Genomic DNA, 21,341 nt, shown 5'->3' on the forward strand with positions numbered 1-21,341 from the left:
TAAAGTAGAAAAACAAAAGTTTATTTGAATCCCGTGTGACGCGCGGTGTGCCACAAACATTGCACAGTTTGAAATGAAATCACATCATTGGGCGCCATGTGTCACATGACCTACACACCTGGTCCTATTATACATGAAAACGCTTCATTTGGCCTAACGCTGTCTTTGTCAACTAAACGTTTATTGTAGTGTGTCCTCTTTCCGTCCACTGGCCCCGCCTGCTACATTGCTCATCTGAAATATCCCTTATTTGGGCAAGGAAGGAGTAGCGATTTAAAAAGGTAAAAAAAATAATAATATTTTAAAACAACTAAATGATAAAATGAACATATATAGTGTAACATTGACTACAGTAGTGAAGACGTTGAGGAGATGAAATGTTTGGATCAAAGGTAGCTCCGCCTCCAAAGACAGGCAGCTTTCATGTTTTTGGTCCCTGTGCAAACAAGTCCATCATAAATGTCCGTACAAATGTGAAATGAAGGCACCTTGATACTGTCGGCAATCAAAACTAGTTGACTGCTATAGAAAAAATAGAAATGATGAGACTTTTTCATGGTAGAGGGCGTTGGGGGGGTGTTTTCTGTTGAGTCCGAGAAATGTGTCACCCCCCCTGCGGACCCCCATGTTGTCGTTTTAGGACACCAACTGTTTGGCCTGCAGTTCCATCTCAGCCGCCCGCTTGAGGGCCACGTCCACCAGGAGCTGGAAGCCGCTGAAGTCCTGCGTGAGGTCGGGCGGGGTCGGAGGCGGGGTGTTGAAAAGGCCGCTGCGGGGACTCAGGTTGCCCTCCAGGATGGTGGTGGCCCCCTTGTCCAGGCACCTGAGGAGCGCCTGCGCCGCCTGCAGCCGCTCAGCTGCCTTGTCAGAGTTCAGCGACGGCGAGGGCTGGAGGGTCCCGGCGCTGACGGTCGTGTGACAGATGACGGACGGCCGGGGAGGCTGCGGACCCGACGAGGGCGACGGCGCTGCGGGCTCGAAGCTGGAGGGGCTGAGGACCCGCCGGTCGTAGGCGTCGTCGGCGCCCCCTGCCGAGTTGCTGTGTTTCGGCGACTGGGAGCTGTCGGAGAAGCTGTCGCTCGCCTTCCCGCCCTTCCTGGAGATGGTGAACTGGTTCGGGTCCTTGCCGTCTTTCCGCAGCATCTCTGGGAGGAGGCGCCGGCGTGCGTTGATGAACCAGTTGCACACCTGGAAAACAACATGAAGCAAGGACTTGGCATGAGTACTTCCTGTTAGAGATCAGTATGTTTGCGAACGAGGTCAAATGAGAGTTTAAAAAAAAAGGGGGTTGTCATAGCAGCCGTGGGGGTCATTAGTGTTGTTATGTTTAGCGGGCTAGTCGTAACTGGCAGCAGCTCAGTAAATGACTCCACATTGTTCCCAGACAGCTGGGGAGGGAAGGCTGCGGGGAGGGAAATTCCTGCGCTCTGACTTACTCACGCCTCCAGAGAGCCGCTGACCTACTCCGCGCCGAGTGTCGTGTTTTGACAGGAAGTGATTCAGACGGTCTCTACCTGCAGTGTGGAGAGCTGCGTCAGCTTGGACAGGAGCGCCTTCTCCTGCTCCGAGGGGTAGGCGTTGTAGCGGTGGTCGTACAGCCAGTCCCTGAGGATCTGGACCGACTCCTTGGGCAGGTTCCCCCGCCGCTTCCTCTTGCCGCCACCGCCCCCGGCGCTGGACGACAGGTCCAGGGGGGCGTCCACGCTGTCGTCGTCGTCCGTCTCGCTTCCCGACAGCATCGTCAAACCTGCCGGTGTGAAGAGGAAGAGAGGTTGGCTTCACTGTGTGTGTTGGGGGTGTCAGTAATAAAACCTGCCTGGACGCATCGGAAGTGCACACCTCTGCATGCCTGGATGACTCAGCTGGACTACAAAACCTATTGTCTAAAAACCAGGGATCACCACTTTTTATAGCCATTGTCATTTTCTAGAATGTGAATATCGCCTAGTTCCTGGTCTTCTAACTCCAAGTTACTTTTAGCTAGTTCGCTAGAGTCATCCGCCTTGTTCCTGGTCTTCTGACTCCAAATGAGTTTTAGCTAGCCAGTTATTTGCCTAGCTTCTAGTCTTTGGACTCCAAATTATTTTTAGCTGGCTAGAGTTATCCGCTTAACTTCCAGTGTTTTGACTCCAAATGACTTTTAGCTAGTTAGAGTTATCCGCCTAGCTTCTAGTCTTCCGACTCCAAATAACTTTTAGCTAGCTAGAGTTATCCGCATAGCTTCTAGTCTTCTGTCTCCAAATGACTTTTAGCCAGCTAGTTATTCACCTAGCTTCCAGTCTTCTGACTCCAAATAACTTTTAGCTAGCTATAGTTATCCACCTAACTTCTAGTGTTCTGACTCCAAATGACTTTTAGCTAGCTAGTTATCCACTTAACTTCTAGTGTTTTGACTCCAAATGACTTTTAGCTAGTTAGTTATCCGCCTAGCTTCTAGTCTTCTGTCTCCAAATGACTTTAAGCTAGCTAGAGTTATCCGCCTAGCTTCTAGTCTTCTGTCTCCAAATGACTTTTAGCCAGCTAGTTATTCACCTAGCTTCCAGTCTTCTGACTCCAAATAACTTTTAGCTAGCTATAGTTATCCGCCTAACTTCTAGTGTTCTGACTCCAAATGACTTTTAGCTAGCTAGAGTTATCCGCCTAGCTTCTAGTCTTCTGTCTCCAAATGCCTTTTAGCTAGCTAGAGTTATTCGCCTACCTTCTAGTCTTACGACTCCAAATGACTTTTAGCCAGCTAGAGTTATCTACCTAACTACTAGTGCTTTGACTCCAAATGACTTTTAGCTAGCTAGAGTTATCCGCCTAACTTCTAGTGTTTTGACTCCAAATGACTTTTATCTAGCTAGAGTTACCCGCCTAGCTACTAGTCTTCTGATTCCAAATAACTTTTAGCTAGCTAGAGTTATCCGCCTAACTTCTAGTCTTCTGACTCTGCTCTGAAACTCACACTCCACATCTGCCGCTTTGATTTCTGGAAGACCGCGCTAATTGGCCTGGTAGCGCGCAGGAAGACAACATCGGCGTGGTAAAGTGGAATAACAAAATTTTATTTCAAACCCGTGTGACACACGGCGTGCCACAACATTGCACAGTTTGAAATTAAAACACATGGGAATGTAAATATCAATAATAAATATCGGGGATATTCGACTCCATTGTTTTCCAGGAAGCTAAGAACCCAGACTTTTCCCTTCACTATTATTCATAATGCAAACGTTAGCATGCTAACGTTAAACTGCTAAATTTACTCTTTTTTTCTTTAATTCCCAAGCCATACACCTTAGAGGCGTCTAACTTGTTATGTGACACTTCTTAACTGTTAGCATGCTAACTTTTTGAGCTACTTTTGCTACCCTTTACCCCAGAGTCGTATAACTTGGTATGTGACACTTGTTAGTATGCTAGCAAGCTAACTTTGGCTTGCCAACTTTTTCATCTATTTTTACACTTTCTTAAATCTATTTCTGCAGCCATACACCTTTGAGTGGCGTAACTTGGTTTATGAAACATGCTGACTGTTATCATGCTATCGTTAGCACACATGCTAAGTGTTAGCATTTTTATGTAAACGTGCTACAGTTGTAGGCTAGCTTTGTGGCTCATTTTGTACAGTTACACCTAAAACTGACGCATTCAGACACTCTGCACCATCTAATAATTACGGCGGCTTCCGGCGACCCCCGGCCAGAGGTCCAGGGCAGATAGCAGGCCCACTAAAATTTCCACGGGAATTTTCTAGTTTGTATATTCTCTACAGTAGACATTTGATTTAGGCCTTTTTTTGTCAGAGCTAGTCGAAGGTCATCTCTATGATAGCGCTCCGGTGTTTTTAAAAATGTGAGTCTCAAGCTTTTTTGAACTGAACCCAAAAAGAGAGGAGCAAAAGGGGAACCTTAAGGAACTCTTAAAAAGTAAACAAGCTACAGCAACACCATAGTTGCATACACATCACATTACAAAAAGAAAGAGGGCTTAAAGTCGGTGTGTCAAACGTACGGCCCGCGGGCCGGATCAGGCTAAGTATAAAAAAGTTTGCTAAGTATAAAAACGAGCTGAAATTTTTGAATGAAAGAAACTGGTGTTCTAAATGTGTCCACTAGATGTCGCAATAGCAATTCTTTGTATATTTCTACATTATGCTACATATGTATAAAAACAAACAAACATGATGTTAGTGCACCAGTCAAGGAAAATGAACAAACTAGGCTGTAATTTAATTTTGATTTTTTTTTTTTAATCTAGATGGATTTAAAATGATGAACATTGTCACATAATTTATTCAGAAAGTATAAAAAATAACGACAAATAAAGATAGAATACTATTAACCGCAACATGTCAGTGTAAACAAACCCCCAACAACATTATGATTTAAAGTTAAAGTACCACTGATAGTCACACTAAAATTACCCTCTGCATTTGACCCATTCCCTTGTTCCACCCCCTGGGAGGTGAGGGGAGCAGTGAGCAGCTGCGCTCAGGAATCATTTTTGGTGATTTAACCCCCAATTCCAACCCTTGATGCAGAGTGCCAAGCAGGGAGGTAATGGGTCCCATTTTTAAAGTATTCGGTATGACTCGGCCGGGGTTTGAACTCAGGACCTACCGATCTCAGGGCGGACACTCTAATCACTCGGCCACTGAGCAGGCGAAATTTATTGTGATTTTACCAGTCCGGCCCACTTGGGAATAGACTTTTCTCCATATGGCCCCCCGATCTAAAAAGAAAGAAAACTTAAAGCAGGGGTGTCAAACGTACGGCCCACAAACAGGTTTTATCCGACCCGCGGGAAGAGTTTGCTAAGTATAAAAATGAGCCGAAATTTTTGAATGAAAGAAACTGTTGTTCTAAATGTGTCCACTAGATGTCGCAATAGCAATTTTTTGTAGATTATGCTACATATGTAAAAAAAATAAACCACATGTCAGTCGAGGAAAATTATCAAACTACATAAATAACATCCTGTAATTTGATTTTGATATTTTTTTATCTTGATGGATTGAAAATTAACACCAATGATGAACATTGTCACATTTATTCAGAAAGTATAAACAACGACAAATAAATAAATTAATAAAAAACCAACAACATTATGATTTGTGCATTTTCAGAACGTGCTTGTTCTATTTTTAAACAAAGAAAAACAAATCGGAAGTTTGTCTTTATGTTTACGTTATCGCGCCCTGATTTTACCAGTCCGGCCCACTTGGGAGTAGATTTTTCTCCGTGTGGCCCCCCCACGATCTAAAATGAGTTTGACACCCCTGACTTAAAAAGCGACGCCTCGTGGAACGCCTCACTTATGTAAATCACGAGTTTGGACCCCTGACGAGGTTAAAATGTCAATGCCAGGATCTGAACTCAGGGCACCAGTTGAATAGTCAACATTAGAGCTCTGCTAAAAATAAAATAAAATACTCTCTATTTTATGATGCCCTTTTTTTTTTGCTGCATCTTACATATACTGTAATATTGTACATGCTAATTGGAATTTGATATATATTGTATATATTATATAATAATATAATATATCACTATATATGATATACTGTGTATATAATATGTAAATATTGCATATATGTTATATTGCTACTAGGGCTGTGAATCTTTGGGTGTCCCACGATTCGATTCAATATCGATTCTTGGGGTCACGATTCGATTCAAAATCGATTTTTTTTCCCCAATTCAACACGATTCTCGATTCAAAAACGATTTTTTCCCAATTCAAAAGGATTCTCTATTCATTCAATACATAGATTTCAGCAGGATCTACCCCAGTCTGCTGAAATGCAAGCAGAGTAGTAGATTTTTGTAAAAAGCTTTTATAATTGTAAAGGGCAATGTTTTATCAACTGATTGCAATAATGTAAATTTGTTTTAACTATTAAATGAACCAAAAATATGACTTATTTTATCTCTGTGAAAATATTGGACAGAGTGTGTTGTCAAGCTTATGAGATGCGCTGCAAGTGTAAGCCACTATTGTTTTTTTTGTTTTTTTATAAATGTCTAATGATAATGTCAATGAGGGATTTTTAATCACTGCTATGTTGAAATTGTAACTAATAATGATACTGTTGTTGAGAATATTCATTTTTGTTTCACTACTTTTGGTTTGTTCTGTGTCGTGTTTGTGTCTCCTCTCAATTGCTCTGTTTATTGCAGTTCTGAGTGTTGTTGGGTCGGGTTTGGTTTTGGAATTGCTGTGTATTGTTTTGTTGGATTGATTAATTTAATAAATAAATAAATAATTTTTAAAAAATCTGATTTTTAAAAAATGAGAATCGATTCTGAATCGCACAACATGAGAATCGCAATTCGTATCGATTTTTTTCCCACACCCCTAATTGCTACTATGGTACATTTTTAGTCTACTTTATACCTTTTGTTTTAGCCCTCTTTTTGTGCATTATCCTTTCCATCCTTACCCTTTCCATCCTTTGTAACTGAGCCACTGTGTGGAATAGGGCTGCAACTAACGATTAATTTGATAATCGATTAATCTGTCGATTGTTACTTCGATTAATAATCGGATAAAAGAGACAAACTACATTTCTATCCTTTCCAGTATTTTATTGAAAAGAAAACAGCATACTGGCACCATACTTATTTTGATTATTGTTTCTCAGCTGTCTGTACATGTTGCAGTTAATAAATAAAGGTTTATTTTTAAAAAATTTCAAAAAATAATAATTGCCTCTGCGCATGCGCCAGTGTTTCCCACACATTCATTTATTTGTGGCGGCCCGCCACGAAAGAATTATGTCCGCCACAAATTTAAAAAAAAATATATATATATTTTTTTGTTGTTGTTGTCTTGTCCAGCTTCTCAGGCAAATCATATAGTTGATGTAGATGCCCATATAGGCTGTTCAGATTTACTTTAAAAAAGAGAAGTGTAGGATACTTCTCTTGTTGCCTTATTTGTATTTGACCACTACTGTTTTCTGTTTATTTGTTACTGACTGTGGCAGGACACCTCTGCCTCTGTTTCACCTTATGTTGCTGGTAAATAATATGGTTGTAGTAGTAGGCTAAAGTTAAATTATTTAGTATGCACTAATTAAAGGGGCAGAGCTTTAAGAGACATTTTAGCTTTTATATTTTATAAGATATATTTTTTGTAAGAACGACAATTAATAAATATATTTCAGTGAATAACTTATTGTTCAAATCTGTATATAAATATGTACATAAAGTGTTGTAATTATATTGTAAAATGGATGGATGGACGTTTAAAACAAAACTGTTATTATTAATTAGTAAGTATACATTTTTTGAGCCTTTTTAGAGAAAATCATATTGTAGTGAATTATGCAAATTACTCGATGATGTCATTGTGACCACGCCCCCACCGCCACAGATATCTTGGCAGTTTATGGGAAACACTGCATGCGCATAGCATAGATCCAACGAATCGATGACTAAATTAATCGCCAACTATTTTTATAATCGATTTTAATCAATTTAATTGATTAGTTGTTGCAGCCCTAGTGTGGAACAATTTCCCTTGTGGATCAATAAAGTTTGTCAAAGTCGAAGTCCATACACTGAGGGCCGCACACGGAAAAATTAAAGCATGCGGGGGCCATTTTTGATTAAAAACAATAACAAAATATATGGATTAAAAATAAAAAAAAGTTTACCTTTAGGGCTCCGTGGGACCATAAAGGGTCTAAGTCATTAACATGTTAAAAACAAGTCACATTATTATTTTTATTTTTTATTTAACGCTTACAGTACATCTCTACAGTATATCAACTTCAGGTTGATATAAAGTTAAAAAAAAACAAAAAGGTTTTATGCCTTTTCTGTCAAAGACAACTTTGTTTTTTATAATAAAACAGAAATATGCAATATTTCCCCCAATGCCCAAAACCTTCAGAAAGCAATGTTTGATCTTAAGTAATTAGAGCCTTAAAAAGATGAATAATGCAGGACACCATTGATTTTAATTCATTATAATTTTTGAGTAATCACAGTGAAAAGATAAATAAAATCCTGTTAAATATATTTGGGATCCAAAAGGTGCCCCACTCATAAAGTGATACATTTTTATTAGTTGTTTTTTTTTTTACTTTCAACACTTAAATTACAAGATCAACTTCAGATATATCTGTCCATTTTACATTTGAACTATTATTTTGTTTGTTTTATGCTCTTGTCAAAGAAAACTTTGATGTTTTTGTATGGCAACCACACAATATATGCAATATTTTCCACATAAAACATTTTAAAGTGAAATATTTGAAATAATTGGAGCCTTGAATAGGTCAATAATTCATTATATCATTGGGTTTTTTTTTTTTAGCAATGGCACAAAAAGAAAAATAAAGATACACACAAAAAAAAACCCAGCCTGCATGGCAGCTTTGGCAATAAGCTGCGGGCCACAAAATGGCCCCCGGGCCGCACTTTGGACACCCCTGCTATACACGTTGGGTTATTTTGCAAGCTCAGGTCTAGAACTGGAAAAAGTGTGGACCATAACATGTTTTTTTCCGTCACAATTTCCACAAAAGAACCGATTCGGTTGTTTCCAACGTGAACTCTCGACAGGGTTACATTTAAAAATGACAACACCTGAGCTCACCTTTCAGGCGAGCGCATGCGCACTGCGACGACTCCGGAAGTAACGTGTTTTTTATTTTTTTCCTCAGCAGGGGCGCACACAAATAAAAGTTGATACAGACTGCAGACTTGGGGGGGAGAGTGTGCAGCCCACAGGATGAGGTAATTACGTGGGAGAGGGGGAGGGGAGACCTGTTGCAAATCAGCGTCTCCAGACTAAACAAAAGAATCTGGCTGCCTTTCTTTGTACGCTTGCTATCAAACGGCTGCTTATAATGCGAAATGTCCAATAACCCCCCCCCCCCCCCCCATACAAAACACATTATGGCGCCATTTTGTTTGTTTTTGTTTCCCAGGCTTAAAAGTTGTGTTCTTTGTGTGCGCGACAACACGAGGTCCTCAGCCGAACTTCAACAATGAATGAGGTCAAAGCTTCCCAGCTCGACTTTAAAAAAAAAAACGTACCTTATGCAACAAAGACGTTTTGTTTGTTTTTTAAAGTAAAATGTTCAAACTGGGACGTTTTTTGTTTTTGTTTAACATTTATAATTCACACAAAAGTCAACAACAAGGAAATAAAACAAGCAAAAACGGAGAGTATTAATTATAATAAATAATAAAAAATTACCAAAAAAAAGGTTTTAACATATATATCAATTTAGCCGAGCTAGCATAGCATCACTTTTTTTTTTTTTTGGTGGCCAAACTTGGAGCCAACAGTCCGAGCCCGCATTCCCGAAACACGCCGGGACTTGGAGTCCTAAACTCGGGTAAACATTCAGCTTCGTCCCGCCGAGGCTCCGACGTCTTAAAAACCGGGCGAGAACGAGGCCGAAGTGTGGGCTATTTAGTCGGTGACGTCGCCCCCAGCACATGGCAGCCCTGTCATGTCCGCGCAGACAATAGACCCGAGAGGGAAAAACCGCTCCGAACGTGACTAAAACCTTTTTTTTTTACTAACATTTAAACTGTCCACCATCTTACCTTTTTTCGTCTTCATGTCCCACCGGGGGAGGAAAAAAATGCCCGTTGTATCCTCGCGTTGAAGAAAACGTATCCTTAAGTGTTGATCGCCCCGCAAATCCTTATTGATGCACACAAAAAAAAAAAAAAAAAAAGCAGCACCCACGAAGGAAATAGTTTTGTCGTGTTTTCCCGCTGCTGAGCGGAGGTAGGCGGGGGTGTCCGAGGGGGAAAAAAGGGGGCCGGAGGGGGTCACCTGAGCTCTGTCCTCATTGACTGTGTTTTGGGTTTGATGGACAAACTGGGTGACAGCTATCTTTGACAGCTGCGTGACTCAACCCACGAAGATCCTCCCACCGACGCTGACATCAGCGAGCTTGTGCTCCTCCACCGCCGTACACGCCAACTCGCTCGCCGGCGTGCGTATGTTTATTTATCATTTTGGCGGAATAACGCCGGATTAGACAAAAAAAAAAACGCATAAGGAAGTGGAGTCGTGACCCACATTGTGCTTTTGTTGTTACCCACTCCAAATGTTTTCATGCTGCAGGCGTTTTAACAGTCCTCGTGACTCCGTGATATGAGCTACGTTTGCATTTTTTATTTTTATTTTTTGTGCTACAAAAAACAACAACAACAACGATCGATGCATTCATTTGTATGGACAGCTGCTCACCGGAGCCTCGCAGAAAATGTCGCCACCCAGAGGACAGTTGGAGTATTGCAGGGGGGACTAGAATTGTCATCAAACTTTTTTGATTGATTGATTGAGACTTTTATTAGTAGGTTGCACAGTGAAGTACATATTCCGTACAATTGACCCCTAAATGGTAACACCCGAATAAGTTTTTCAACTTAAATTGATTCATGATACAGATATATACTATCAGATATATACTATCATCATAATACAGTCATCACACAAGATAATCACATTGAATTATTTACATTATTTACAATCAGGGGTGTGGAGGGGAGGGGGGTAGGATTTGGACAGCAAGTAGTGGACATAGAGAGAGAGATCAGAAGGCATAAGAAAAAGTATCTGCATTTAATTGTTTACATTTGATTATTAGCAATCCGGGGAGGGTGTTAGTTTAGGGTTGTAGCTGCCTGGAGGTTAACTTTTATTGCGGTTTTGAAGGAGGATAGAGATGCCCCTTCTTTTATACCTGTTGGGAGCGCATTCCACATTGATGTGGCATAGAAAGAGAATGAGTTAAGACCTTTGTTAGTTCGGAATCTGGGTTTAACGTGGTTAGTGGAGCTCCCCCTGGTGTTGTGGTTATGGCGGTCATTTACGTTAAGGAAGTAGTTTGACATGTACTTCGGTATCAGGGAGGTGTAGTGGATTTTATAGACTAGGCTCAGTGCAAGTTGTTTAACTCTGTCCTCCACCTTGAGCCAGTCCACTTTGGAGAAGTGGGTAGGAGTGAGGTGGGATCTGGGGTGGAGGTCTAGAAGTAACCTGACTAGCTTGTTCTGGGATGTTTGGAGTTTAGATTTGAGGGTTTTGGAGGTGCTAGGGTACCAGGAGGTGCATGCGTAATCGAAAAAGGGTTGAACGAGAGTTCCCGCCAGAATCCTCATGGTGCTTTTGTTGACCAGAGAGGAGATTCTGTAGAGAAATCTCGTTCGTTGGTTAACCTTTTTGATTACCTTGGTTGCCATTTTATCTCAGGAAAGGTTAGCCTCTAGAATGGAACCTAGGTAGGTGACCTCATCTTTCTGGTGAGAACAATGTCACCCTTTATTGCAGACTCCAACGTTTTTGATTGATTGAAACTTGTATTAGTAGATTGCACAATACAGTACATATTCCGTACAATTGACCACTAAATGGTAACACCCGAATAAGTTTTTCAACTTGTTTAAGTCGGGGTCCAAGTAAATCAATTCATGGTACAAATATATACTATCAGCATAATACAGTCATCACACAAGTTAATCATCAGAGTATATACATTGAATTATTTACATTATTTACAATCCGGGGGGTGGAATGTGGAGGGGGGGGGGGGTTAGGTTTGGTTGATATCAGCACTTCAGTCATCAACAATTATATCATCTGAGAAATGGACATTGAAACAGTGTAGGTCTGACTTGGTAGGATATGTACAGCGAGCAGTGAACATAGTGAGTTCAGAAAGCATAAGAACAAGTATATACATTTGATTATTTACATTTGATTATTTACAATCCGGGGAGGTGGGATGTGGAGGGGGGAGGGTGTTAGTCTAGGGTTGTAGTTGCCTGGAGGTGTTCTTTTAGAGCGGTTTTGAAGGAGGATAGAGATGCACTTTCTTTTACACCTGTTGGGAGTGCATTCCATATTGATGTGGCATAGAAGGAGAATGAGTTAAGACCTTTGTTAGTTCGGAATCTGGGTTTAACGTGGTTAGTGGAGCTCCCCCTGGTGTTGTGGTTATGGCGGTCATTTACGTTAAGGAAGTAGTTTGACATGTACTTCGGTATCAGGGAGGTGTAGTGGATTTTATAGACTAAGCTCAGTGCAAGTTGTTTAACTCTGTCCTCCACCTTGAGCCAGCCCACTTTGGAGAAGTGGGTAGGAGTGAGGTGGGATCTGGGGTGGAGGTCTAGAAGTAACCTGACTAGCTTGTTCTGGGATGTTTGGAGTTTAGATTTGAGGGTTTTGGAGGTGCTAGGGTACCAGGAGGTGCATGCGTAATCGAAAAAGGGTTGAACGAGAGTTCCCGCCAGAATCCTCATGGTGCTTTTGTTGACCAGAGAGGAGATTCTGTAGAGAAATCTCGTTCGTTGGTTAACCTTTTTGATTACCTTGGTTGCCATTTTATCTCAGGAAAGGTTAGCCTCTAGAATGGAACCTAGGTAGGTGACCTCATCTTTCTGGTGAGAACAATGTCACCCTTTATTGCAGACTCCAACGGTTTTGATTGATTGAAACTTGTATTAGTAGATTGCACAGTACAGTACATATTCCGTACAATTGACCACTAAATGGTAACACCCGAATACGTTTTTCAACTTGTTTAAAGGCCTACTGAAATGATTTTTTTAAATTTAAACGGGAATAGCAGATCCATTCTATGTGTCATACTTGATCATTTCGCGATATTGCCATATTTTTGCTGAAAGGATTTAATAGAGAAAATCGACGATAAAGTTCGCAACTTTTGCTCGCTGATAAAAAAAAAGCCTTGCCTGTACCGGAAGTAGCGTGACGTCACAGGAGCTAGTATTCCTCACAATTCCCCGTTGTTTACAATGGAGCGAGAGAGATTCGGACCGAGAAAGTGATGATTACCCCATTAATTTGAGCGAGGATGGAAGATTCGTAGATGAGGAACGTTACAGTGAAGGACTTGAGAGGCAGCGATGGACGTATCTTTTTTCGCTCTGACCGTAACTTAGGTACAAGCTGGCTCATTGGATTCCACACTCTCTCCTTTTTCTATTGTAGATCACAGATTTGTATTTTAAACCACCTCGGATACTATATCCTCTTGAAAATGACAGTCGAGAACGCGAAATGGACATTCAGTGCCTTTTATCTCCACGACAATACATCGGCGAAATGCTTTAGCTACGAGCTAACGTGATAGCATCTTACTTTAACTGCATATAGAAACAAAAGAAATAAACCTCTGACTGGAAGGATAGATAGAAAATCAACAATACTATTAAACCGTGGACATGTAAATACACGGTTAATGCTTTCCAGGCTGGCGAAGGTTAACAATGCTGTGCTAACGACGCCATTGAAGCTAACTTAGCAACTTAGCAACGGGACCTCACAGAGCTATGCTAAAAACATTAGCTCTCCACCTACGCCAGCCAGCCCTCATCTACTCATCAACACCCGTGCTCACCTGCGTTCCAGCGATCGGCAGAAGGACGAAGGACTTCACCCGATGCGTTTGGCGGCCCGGAGACGTAGGAAGTCAAGGTGAGGTCGGCGGCTGGCGCGGCTAGCGCGGCTAGCGCGGCTAGCGCGGCTAGCGCTCCAACAAAGTCCTCCTGGTTGTGTTGCTGTAGTCCGCTGCTAATACACCGATCCCACCTACAACTGTCTTCTTTGCAGACTTCATTGTTCATTAAACAAATTGCAAAAGATGTCCAAAATACTGTGGAATTATGAAATGAAAACAGAGCTTTTTGTATAGGATTCTACGGGTACCATAACTTCCGTCACTCTGACTTCGTCACGCGCATACGTCATCATACCACGACGTTTCAGCCGGATATTTCCCGGGAAGTTTTAAAAGTCACTTTATAAGTTAACCCGGCCGTATTGGCATGTGTTGCAATGTTAAGATTTCATCATTGATATATAAACTATCAGACTGCGTGGTCGCTAGTAGTGGCTTTCAGTAGGCCTTTAAGTCGGGGTCCAAGTAAATCAATTCATGGTACAAATATATACTATCAGCATAATACAGTCATCACACAAGTTAATCATCAGAGTATATACATTGAATTATTTACATTATTTACAATCCGGGGGGTGGAATGTGGAGGGGGGGGGGGGGTTAGGTTTGGTTGATATCAGCACTTCAGTCATCAACAATTATATCATCTGAGAAATGGACATTGAAACAGTGTAGGTCTGACTTGGTAGGATATGTACAGCGAGCAGTGAACATAGTGAGTTCAGAAAGCATAAGAACAAGTATATACATTTGATTATTTACATTTGATTATTTACAATCCGGGGAGGTGGGATGTGGAGGGGGGAGGGTGTTAGTCTAGGGTTGTAGTTGCCTGGAGGTGTTCTTTTAGAGCGGTTTTGAAGGAGGATAGAGATGAACTTTCTTTTACACCTGTTGGGAGTGCATTCCATATTGATGTGGCATAGAAGGAGAATGAGTTAAGACCTTTGTTAGTTCGGAATCTGGGTTTAACGTGGTTAGTGGAGCTCCCCCTGGTGTTGTGGTTATGGCGGTCATTTACGTTAAGGAAGTAGTTTGACATGTACTTCGGTATCAGGGAGGTGTAGTGGATTTTATAGACTAGGCTCAGTGCAAGTTGTTTAACTCTGTCCTCCACCTTGAGCCAGCCCACTTTGGAGAAGTGGGTAGGAGTGAGGTGGGATCTGGGGTGGAGGTCTAGAAGTAACCTGATTAGCTTGTTCTGGGATGTTTGGAGTTTAGATTTGAGGGTTTTGGAGGTGCTAGGGTACCAAGAGGTGCATGCGTAATTGAAAAAGGGTTGAACGAGAGTTCCCGCCAGAATCCTCATGGTGCTTTTGTTGACCAGAGAGGAGATTCTGTAGAGAAATCTTGTTCGTTGGTTAACCTTTTTGATTACCTTGGTTGCCATTTTATCACAGGGAAGATTAGCCTCCAGAATGGAACCTAGGTAGGTGACCTCATCTTTCCTGGTGATAACAATGTCACCCTTTATTGCAGACTCCAACGTTTTTGATTGATTGAAACTTGTATTAGTAGATTGCACAGTGCAGTACATATTCCGTACAATTGACCACTAAATGGTAACACCCGAATAAGTTTTTCAACTTGTTTAAGTCGGGGTCCAAGTAAATCAATTCATGGTACAAATATATACTATCAGCATAATATAGTCATCACACAAGTTAATCATGCTAGACTGCTAGACTTTTGACAAGAACAAGAAAGTTTGATCATATTACGCCTATACTGGCTCACCTGCACTGGCTTCCTGTGCACTTAAGATGTGACTTTAAGGTTTTACTACTTACGTATAAAATACTACATGGGCTAGCTCCATCCTATCTTGCCGATTGTATTGTACCATATGTCCCGGCAAGAAATCTGCGTTCAAAGAACTCCGGCTTATTAGTGATTCCCAGAGCCAAAAACAGTCTGCTGGCTACAGAGCGTTTTCTATTGGGGCTCCAGTACTATGGAATGCCCTCCCGGTAACAGTTAGAGATGCTACCTCAGTAGAAGCATTTAAGTCCCATCTTAAAACTCATTTGTATACTCTAGCCTTTGAATAGACCCCCTTTATAGACCAGTTGATCTGCCGTTTTTTTTTCTTTTCTCCTCTGCTCCCCTCTCCCTTGTGGAGGGGGAGTTACACAGGTCCGGTGGCCATGGATGAAGTGCTGGCTGTCCAGAGTCGGGACCCGGGGTGGACCACTAGCCTGTGCATCGGTTGGGGACATCTCTGCGCTGCTGACCCGTCTCCGCTCGGGACGGTTTCCTGCTGGCCCCACTATGGACTGGACTCTCACTATTATGTTGGATCCACTATAGACTGGACTTTCACAATATTATGTCAGACCCACTTGACATCCATTGCTTTCGGTCTCCCCTAGAGGGGGGGGGGGGTTACCCACATATGCGGTCCTCTCCAAGGTTTCTCATAGTCATTCACATCGACGTCCCACTGAGGTGAGTTTTTCCTTGCCCTTATGTGGGCTCTGTACCGAGGATGTCGTTGTGGCTTGTGCAGCCCTTTGAGACACTTGTGATTTACGGCTATATAAATAAAAATTGATTGATTGATTGATTGAATCATCAGAGTATATACATTGAATTATTTACAATCCAGGGGGTGGGATGTGGAGGGGGGGGGGGGTTAGGTTTGGTTGATATCAGCACTTCAGTCATCATTAATTGCATCATCTGAGAAATGGACATTGTAACAGTGTAGGTCTGACTTCGTAGGATATGCACAGCGAGCAGTGAACATAGTGAGCTCAGAAAGCATAAGAACAAGTACATACATTTGATTATTTACAATCCGGGGAGGTGGGATGTGGTGGGGGGAGGGTGTTAGTCTAGGGTTGAAGTTGCCTGTAGGTGTTCTTTTAGAGCGGTTTTAAAGGAGGATAGAGATGCACTTTCTTTTACACCTGTTGGGAGTGCATTCCATATTGATGTGGCGTAGAAGGAGAATGAGTTAAGACCTTTGTTAGATCGGAATCTGGGTTTAATGTGGTTTCTGGAGCTCCCCCTGGTGTTGTGGTTATGGCGGTCATTTATGTTATGGAAGTAGTTTGACATGTACTTCGGTATCAGGGAGGTGTAGTGGATTTTATAGACTAGGCTCAGTGCAAGTTGTTTTTACTCTGTCCTCCACCCTGAGCCAGCCCACTTTGGAGAAGTGGGTAGGAGTGAGGTGTGATCTGGGGTGGAGGTCTAGAAGTAACCTGACTAGGAGTCTAGATTTGAGGGTTTTGGAGGTGCTGGGGTACCAGGAGGTGCATGCGTAATCGAAAAAGGGTTGAATGAGAGTGCCCGCTAGAATCTTCATGGTGCCTTTGTTGACCAGAGAGGAGATTCTGTAGAGAAATCTTGTTCGTTGGTTGACCTTTTTGATTACCTTGGTTGCCATTTTATCACAGGAAAGATTAGCCTCCAGAATGGAACCTAGGTAGGTGACCTCATCTTTCCTGGTGATAACAATGTCACCCACTTTAATGGTGAAGTCACTGACTTCCTTAAGGTTGATTTGGGACCCAAATAGGATGGACGTCCAAGTAGACATACAGTACATCAGTGTTTTTCAACCTTTTTTGAGCCAAGGCACATTTTTTTGTGTTGAAAAAATGCGGAGGCACACCACCAGCAGAAATCATTAAAAAACGAAACTCAGTTGACAGTAAAAAGTCGTTGTCGCAACTGTTGGGTATGACTTTAAACCATAACCAACTATGTATCAATATAGCTCTTGTCTCAAAGTAGGTGTACTGTCACCACCTGTCACATCACACCGTGACTTATTAGGAGTTTTTTGCTGTTTTCCTGTGTGTAGTGTTTTAGTTCTTGTCTTGCGCTCCTATTTTGGTGGCTTTTTCTCTTTTTTTGGTATTTTCCTGTAGCAGTTTCATGTCTTCCTTTAAGCCATGGGTGTCAAACTCTGGCCCACGGGCCAAATTTGGCCCGGCGTGTAATTTCATTTGGCCCTTGAGGCAATATCAAACTAACATTAGAGCTGGCGCGCCGCTGTAACACCGCATTCACCGCTAATACTCATACTTGCCAACCCTCCCGGTTTTCAGTGCCCGTCTCGAACAACCATTCTCCCGAATTTCTCCTGATTTCCACCCGGACAACAATATTGGTGTGCCTTAAAGGCACTGCCTTTAGCGTCCTCTACAACCTGTCGTCACGTCTGCTTTTCCTCCATACAAACAGCGTGCCGGCCCCTGTCACATGATATATGCGGCTTCTACACACACATAAGTGAATGCAAGGCATACTTGATCAACAGCCATACAGGTCACACTGAGGGTGACCGCATAAACAACTTTAACACTGTTACAAATATGCGCCACACTGTGAACCCACACCAAACAAGAATGACAAACACATTTCGGGAGAACATCCGCACCGTAACACAAAATAAACACAACAGAACAAATACCCAGAACCCCTTGCAGCACTAACTCTTCCGGGACGCTACAATATACACCCCCCACTACCACCAAACCCCGCCCTGACATTAATGAACTAGCATCCCAGAAAAGATGGCAGGTATCTGGCTTGGGCACATCAGATTAGATCAGTTGTGATGCAAACTGCGCAGTAAAAAGGCCTGAATGGTTGGTTTATTCATTGTTATTTTATTTTCAAATTTATTAGCCTGTGGAAAAAGTTAATGTTGATATTTACCTCAGAAGGCTTCAAATAGAAAAGAGGCATTCCATTTTTTATTTAAATTGTATTTAATATACCATTGATGTTTTTTCGTTTGTTTTTTGAAAGTTGATTTTGCACTATTAAGTTATATAAGCGTTGCTTGTTCCATATTCAGTGTTAAAGCAAGTCAGTGTAGCAAACTGAGCAATAATTAACGTTTTATTCATGTACTTTCTCTTGCTACTTCAAGGCTTGAATGTTTGATTCATTCATTATTGTTATTTTATTTTCAAATTTATTATTAGCCGGTGGAAAATGTTTATTTTGATATTTACTTCAGAAGGCTGCAAATAGAAAAGAGGCATTCAATTTTTATTTACATTTTATTTGATATGCCATTGATATTTTTGAATTAGTATTATTATTATTTGAAACTCGATTTTGCATGTCACTATAAAGTTATATAAGCCTTGCTTGTTCAATATTCAATGCAAAACTTGTTTGGGTCCCTATTAAAAGGTTAATTTGTTCAACCTTGGCCCGCGGCTTTGTTTAGTTTTACATTTTGGCCCACTCTGTATTTGAGTTTGACACCCCTGCTTTAAGCGATATTTCCCGCACCTACTTTGCTTTAGCAATCAAGAATATTTCAGTTGTTTTTAGTCCCTCTTTGTGGGGACATTGTTGATTGTCATGTCATGTTCGGATGTACTTTGTGGATGCCGTCTTTGCTCCACAGTAAGTCTTTGCTGTCGTCCAGCATTCTGTTTTTGTTTACTTTGTAGCCAGTTCAGTTTTAGTTTCGTTCTGCATAGCCATCCCTAAGCTTCAATGCCTTTTCTTAAGGCCACTCACCTTTTGTTTATTTTTGTTTTAAGCATAAGACACCTTTTTACCTGCATTTACAAAGCAATTAGCTACCGGCTGCCACCTACTGATATGGAAGAGTATTACACGGTTACTCTGCCTAGCTCTAGACAGCACCGACACTCAACAACAACACACAATTTGCAGACTATAATTACTGGTTTGCAAAAAAATGTTTTTAACCCAAATATGTGAAATTAGATAATCTCCCACGGCACACCAGACTGTATCTCACAGTGGTTGAAAAACACTGCAATACATAAAACAACCAAAATACAGCATAAAAGGCATTATCACATAATATTAAAAACAGTGCTTGTGCATGTTTAGTAAAAGGGATCTAATAAATAAATAAAAGCAGCAATAAAAATATATATATGTACACTCCGTTCAAAAGTTTGGGGTCACATTGAAATGTCCTTATTTTTGAAGGAAAAGCACTGTACTTTTCAATGAAGATAACTAGTCTTAACTTTAAAGAAATACACTGTATACATTGCTAATGTGGTAAATGACTATTCTATCTGCAAATGTCTGGATTTTGGTGCAATATCTACATAGGTGTATAGAGGCCCATTTCAAGCAACTATCACTCCAGTGTTCTAATGGTACAATGTGTTTGCTCATTGGCTCAGAAGGCTAATTGATGATTAGAAAACCCTTGTGCAATCATGTTCACACATCTGAAAACAGTTTAGCTCGTTACAAAAGCTACAAAACTGACCTCCCTTTGAGCAGATTGAGTTTCCGGAGCATCACATTTGTGGGGTCAATTAAACGCTCAAAATGGCCAGAAAAAGAGAACTTTCATCTGAAACTCGACAGTCTATTCTTGTTCATAGAAATGAAGGCTATTCCACAAAATTGTTTGGGTGACCCCAAACTTTTGAACGGTAGTGTATATACTTTAAAAATGCGTCTACACATTCTATAAAAGGCACGGATACCAATGTTTCCATGTACACGATTGGTACCTAACAGATTCACACTCACATTCACACACTAGGGCCAATCTAATGTTGCCAATCAACCTATCCCCAGGTGCATGTCTTTAGAGGTGGGAGGAAGCCGGAGTACCCGGAGGGAACCCACGCAGTCACGGGGAGAACATGCAAACTCCACACAGAAAGATCCCGAGCCCAAGATCGAACCCAGGACCTTTGTATTGTGAGGCACACGTACTAACTCCTCTTCCACCCTGATATATTATATTATATTATATTTTTATATAATATATACAATGTACAACAACTACCACTGGATGTCGCAATAGCAATTATTTGTATCCCCTGCCGCAGAAGTGCGCATGACTTCAGAGGGGGGCGGAGCTATTTGCCCGGTTAAGATAGAGGACTGGGGACACATTATCTGGGCGCGCATAAATATGCTGAAATAGCATGTACTGTATATCCTTCTAACTTCATGTGTTATTCATGAAATGAGTCCAAATTCAAAAGTTTTGTTGTCGATGATGCTACATATGTACAGAATAAACCACGCGATGTCAGTACATTAGTTGAGGAAAATGAGGTAATTACATTATCAACATGTGATTTGATTTTGATATTGCTATTTATTACATCTTCCGATAGATTAAAACTTTACACCAATTAGAGCATTTTAAAACTCTGCCAGACTCACACCTGACTGATGAACATAATCACATCATTTTTTCAGAAATGTATTTCGAGAGCTTTAATATTTTGGATCAGGGGTGTCCAAACTTTTTGTAAAATATTATCATTAATAATTAGTGTCTAAATTGCATTGTTTTCACATTGCTTGACATCTTTTTGCTCTTTTTTCTTACATTTTTACGGGGTTTTTCCCCAGCAATATAGTGTGGGCCTTTTCCTGTAGGAAAATAACAATGGTAACGACAATAACAATAGTCTGTAATGAGGTGGCGACTTGTCCTGTGTGTACCCCGCCTTCCGCCCGAATGCAGCTGAGATAGGCTCCAGCACCCCCCGTGATCCCAAAAGGGACAAGCGGTAGAAAACGGATGGATGGATGATAAATCACGACGAATGAAAATAGACGACTATGAACAGCAACATGTAAGTGTAAAAAAAACAAAAAAACATTATGATTTGTATGTTTTCAGATTGTGCTTGTTTTATTTTTGAAACAAAGAAAACAATATGAAGTTGTCTTTATTTTTAAGTTATCATGACATGATTTTACCACTAGATTTTCCTCTGTGTGGCCCCCGACCTGTAATGAGTTTGACACCCCTGATCTAAACTTTACCGCTGCCGGTATTTTTTAAAAAAAATATTTTTATCGTAATATTTTCAGAAGGTGTTTGTTCTATTTTTGGCCAAAGTAAGACAAAGAAAACAATCTGAAGTTGTCTTTATTTTTTTTGTTTTAATGCCATGGTTTT

The 21,341-nt window shown here is 41.1% G+C and overlaps 2 protein-coding genes across 3 annotated transcripts in view; one reads left to right on the forward strand and one right to left on the reverse strand.

The window, feature by feature from the left end:
* On the reverse strand, positions 1 to 9,939 carry tgif1 (TGFB-induced factor homeobox 1). 2 transcript variants are annotated; one of them, XM_062021669.1, is made up of 3 exons: positions 9,555 to 9,939; positions 1,515 to 1,747; positions 1 to 1,188 (listed from the first exon to the last, which is right to left on the reverse strand). In XM_062021669.1, the coding sequence occupies exons 1-3, from the start codon at positions 9,568 to 9,570 to the stop codon at positions 637 to 639; spliced, it is 801 nt and encodes a 266-aa protein (XP_061877653.1). In that variant the 5' UTR covers positions 9,571 to 9,939; the 3' UTR covers positions 1 to 636. The 2 variants fall into 2 exon arrangements, with proteins under 2 accessions (XP_061877653.1, XP_061877654.1); XM_062021670.1 differs by lacking the exon at positions 9,555 to 9,939 and adding an exon at positions 4,605 to 4,884.
* The window catches only part of LOC133630216 (OTU domain-containing protein 1), a 21,508-nt gene continuing 8,799 nt past the window's right edge, over positions 8,633 to 21,341 (forward strand). The window contains exon 1 of the mRNA XM_062021667.1: positions 8,633 to 8,732. The gene's annotated coding sequence lies outside the window, so the exon portion shown is untranslated. The remainder of the gene's footprint in view (positions 8,733 to 21,341) is intronic.

This window comes from Entelurus aequoreus, linkage group LG15 (genome assembly GCF_033978785.1).
Source record: "Entelurus aequoreus isolate RoL-2023_Sb linkage group LG15, RoL_Eaeq_v1.1, whole genome shotgun sequence".
Lineage (NCBI taxonomy): Eukaryota > Metazoa > Chordata > Actinopteri > Syngnathiformes > Syngnathidae > Entelurus > Entelurus aequoreus.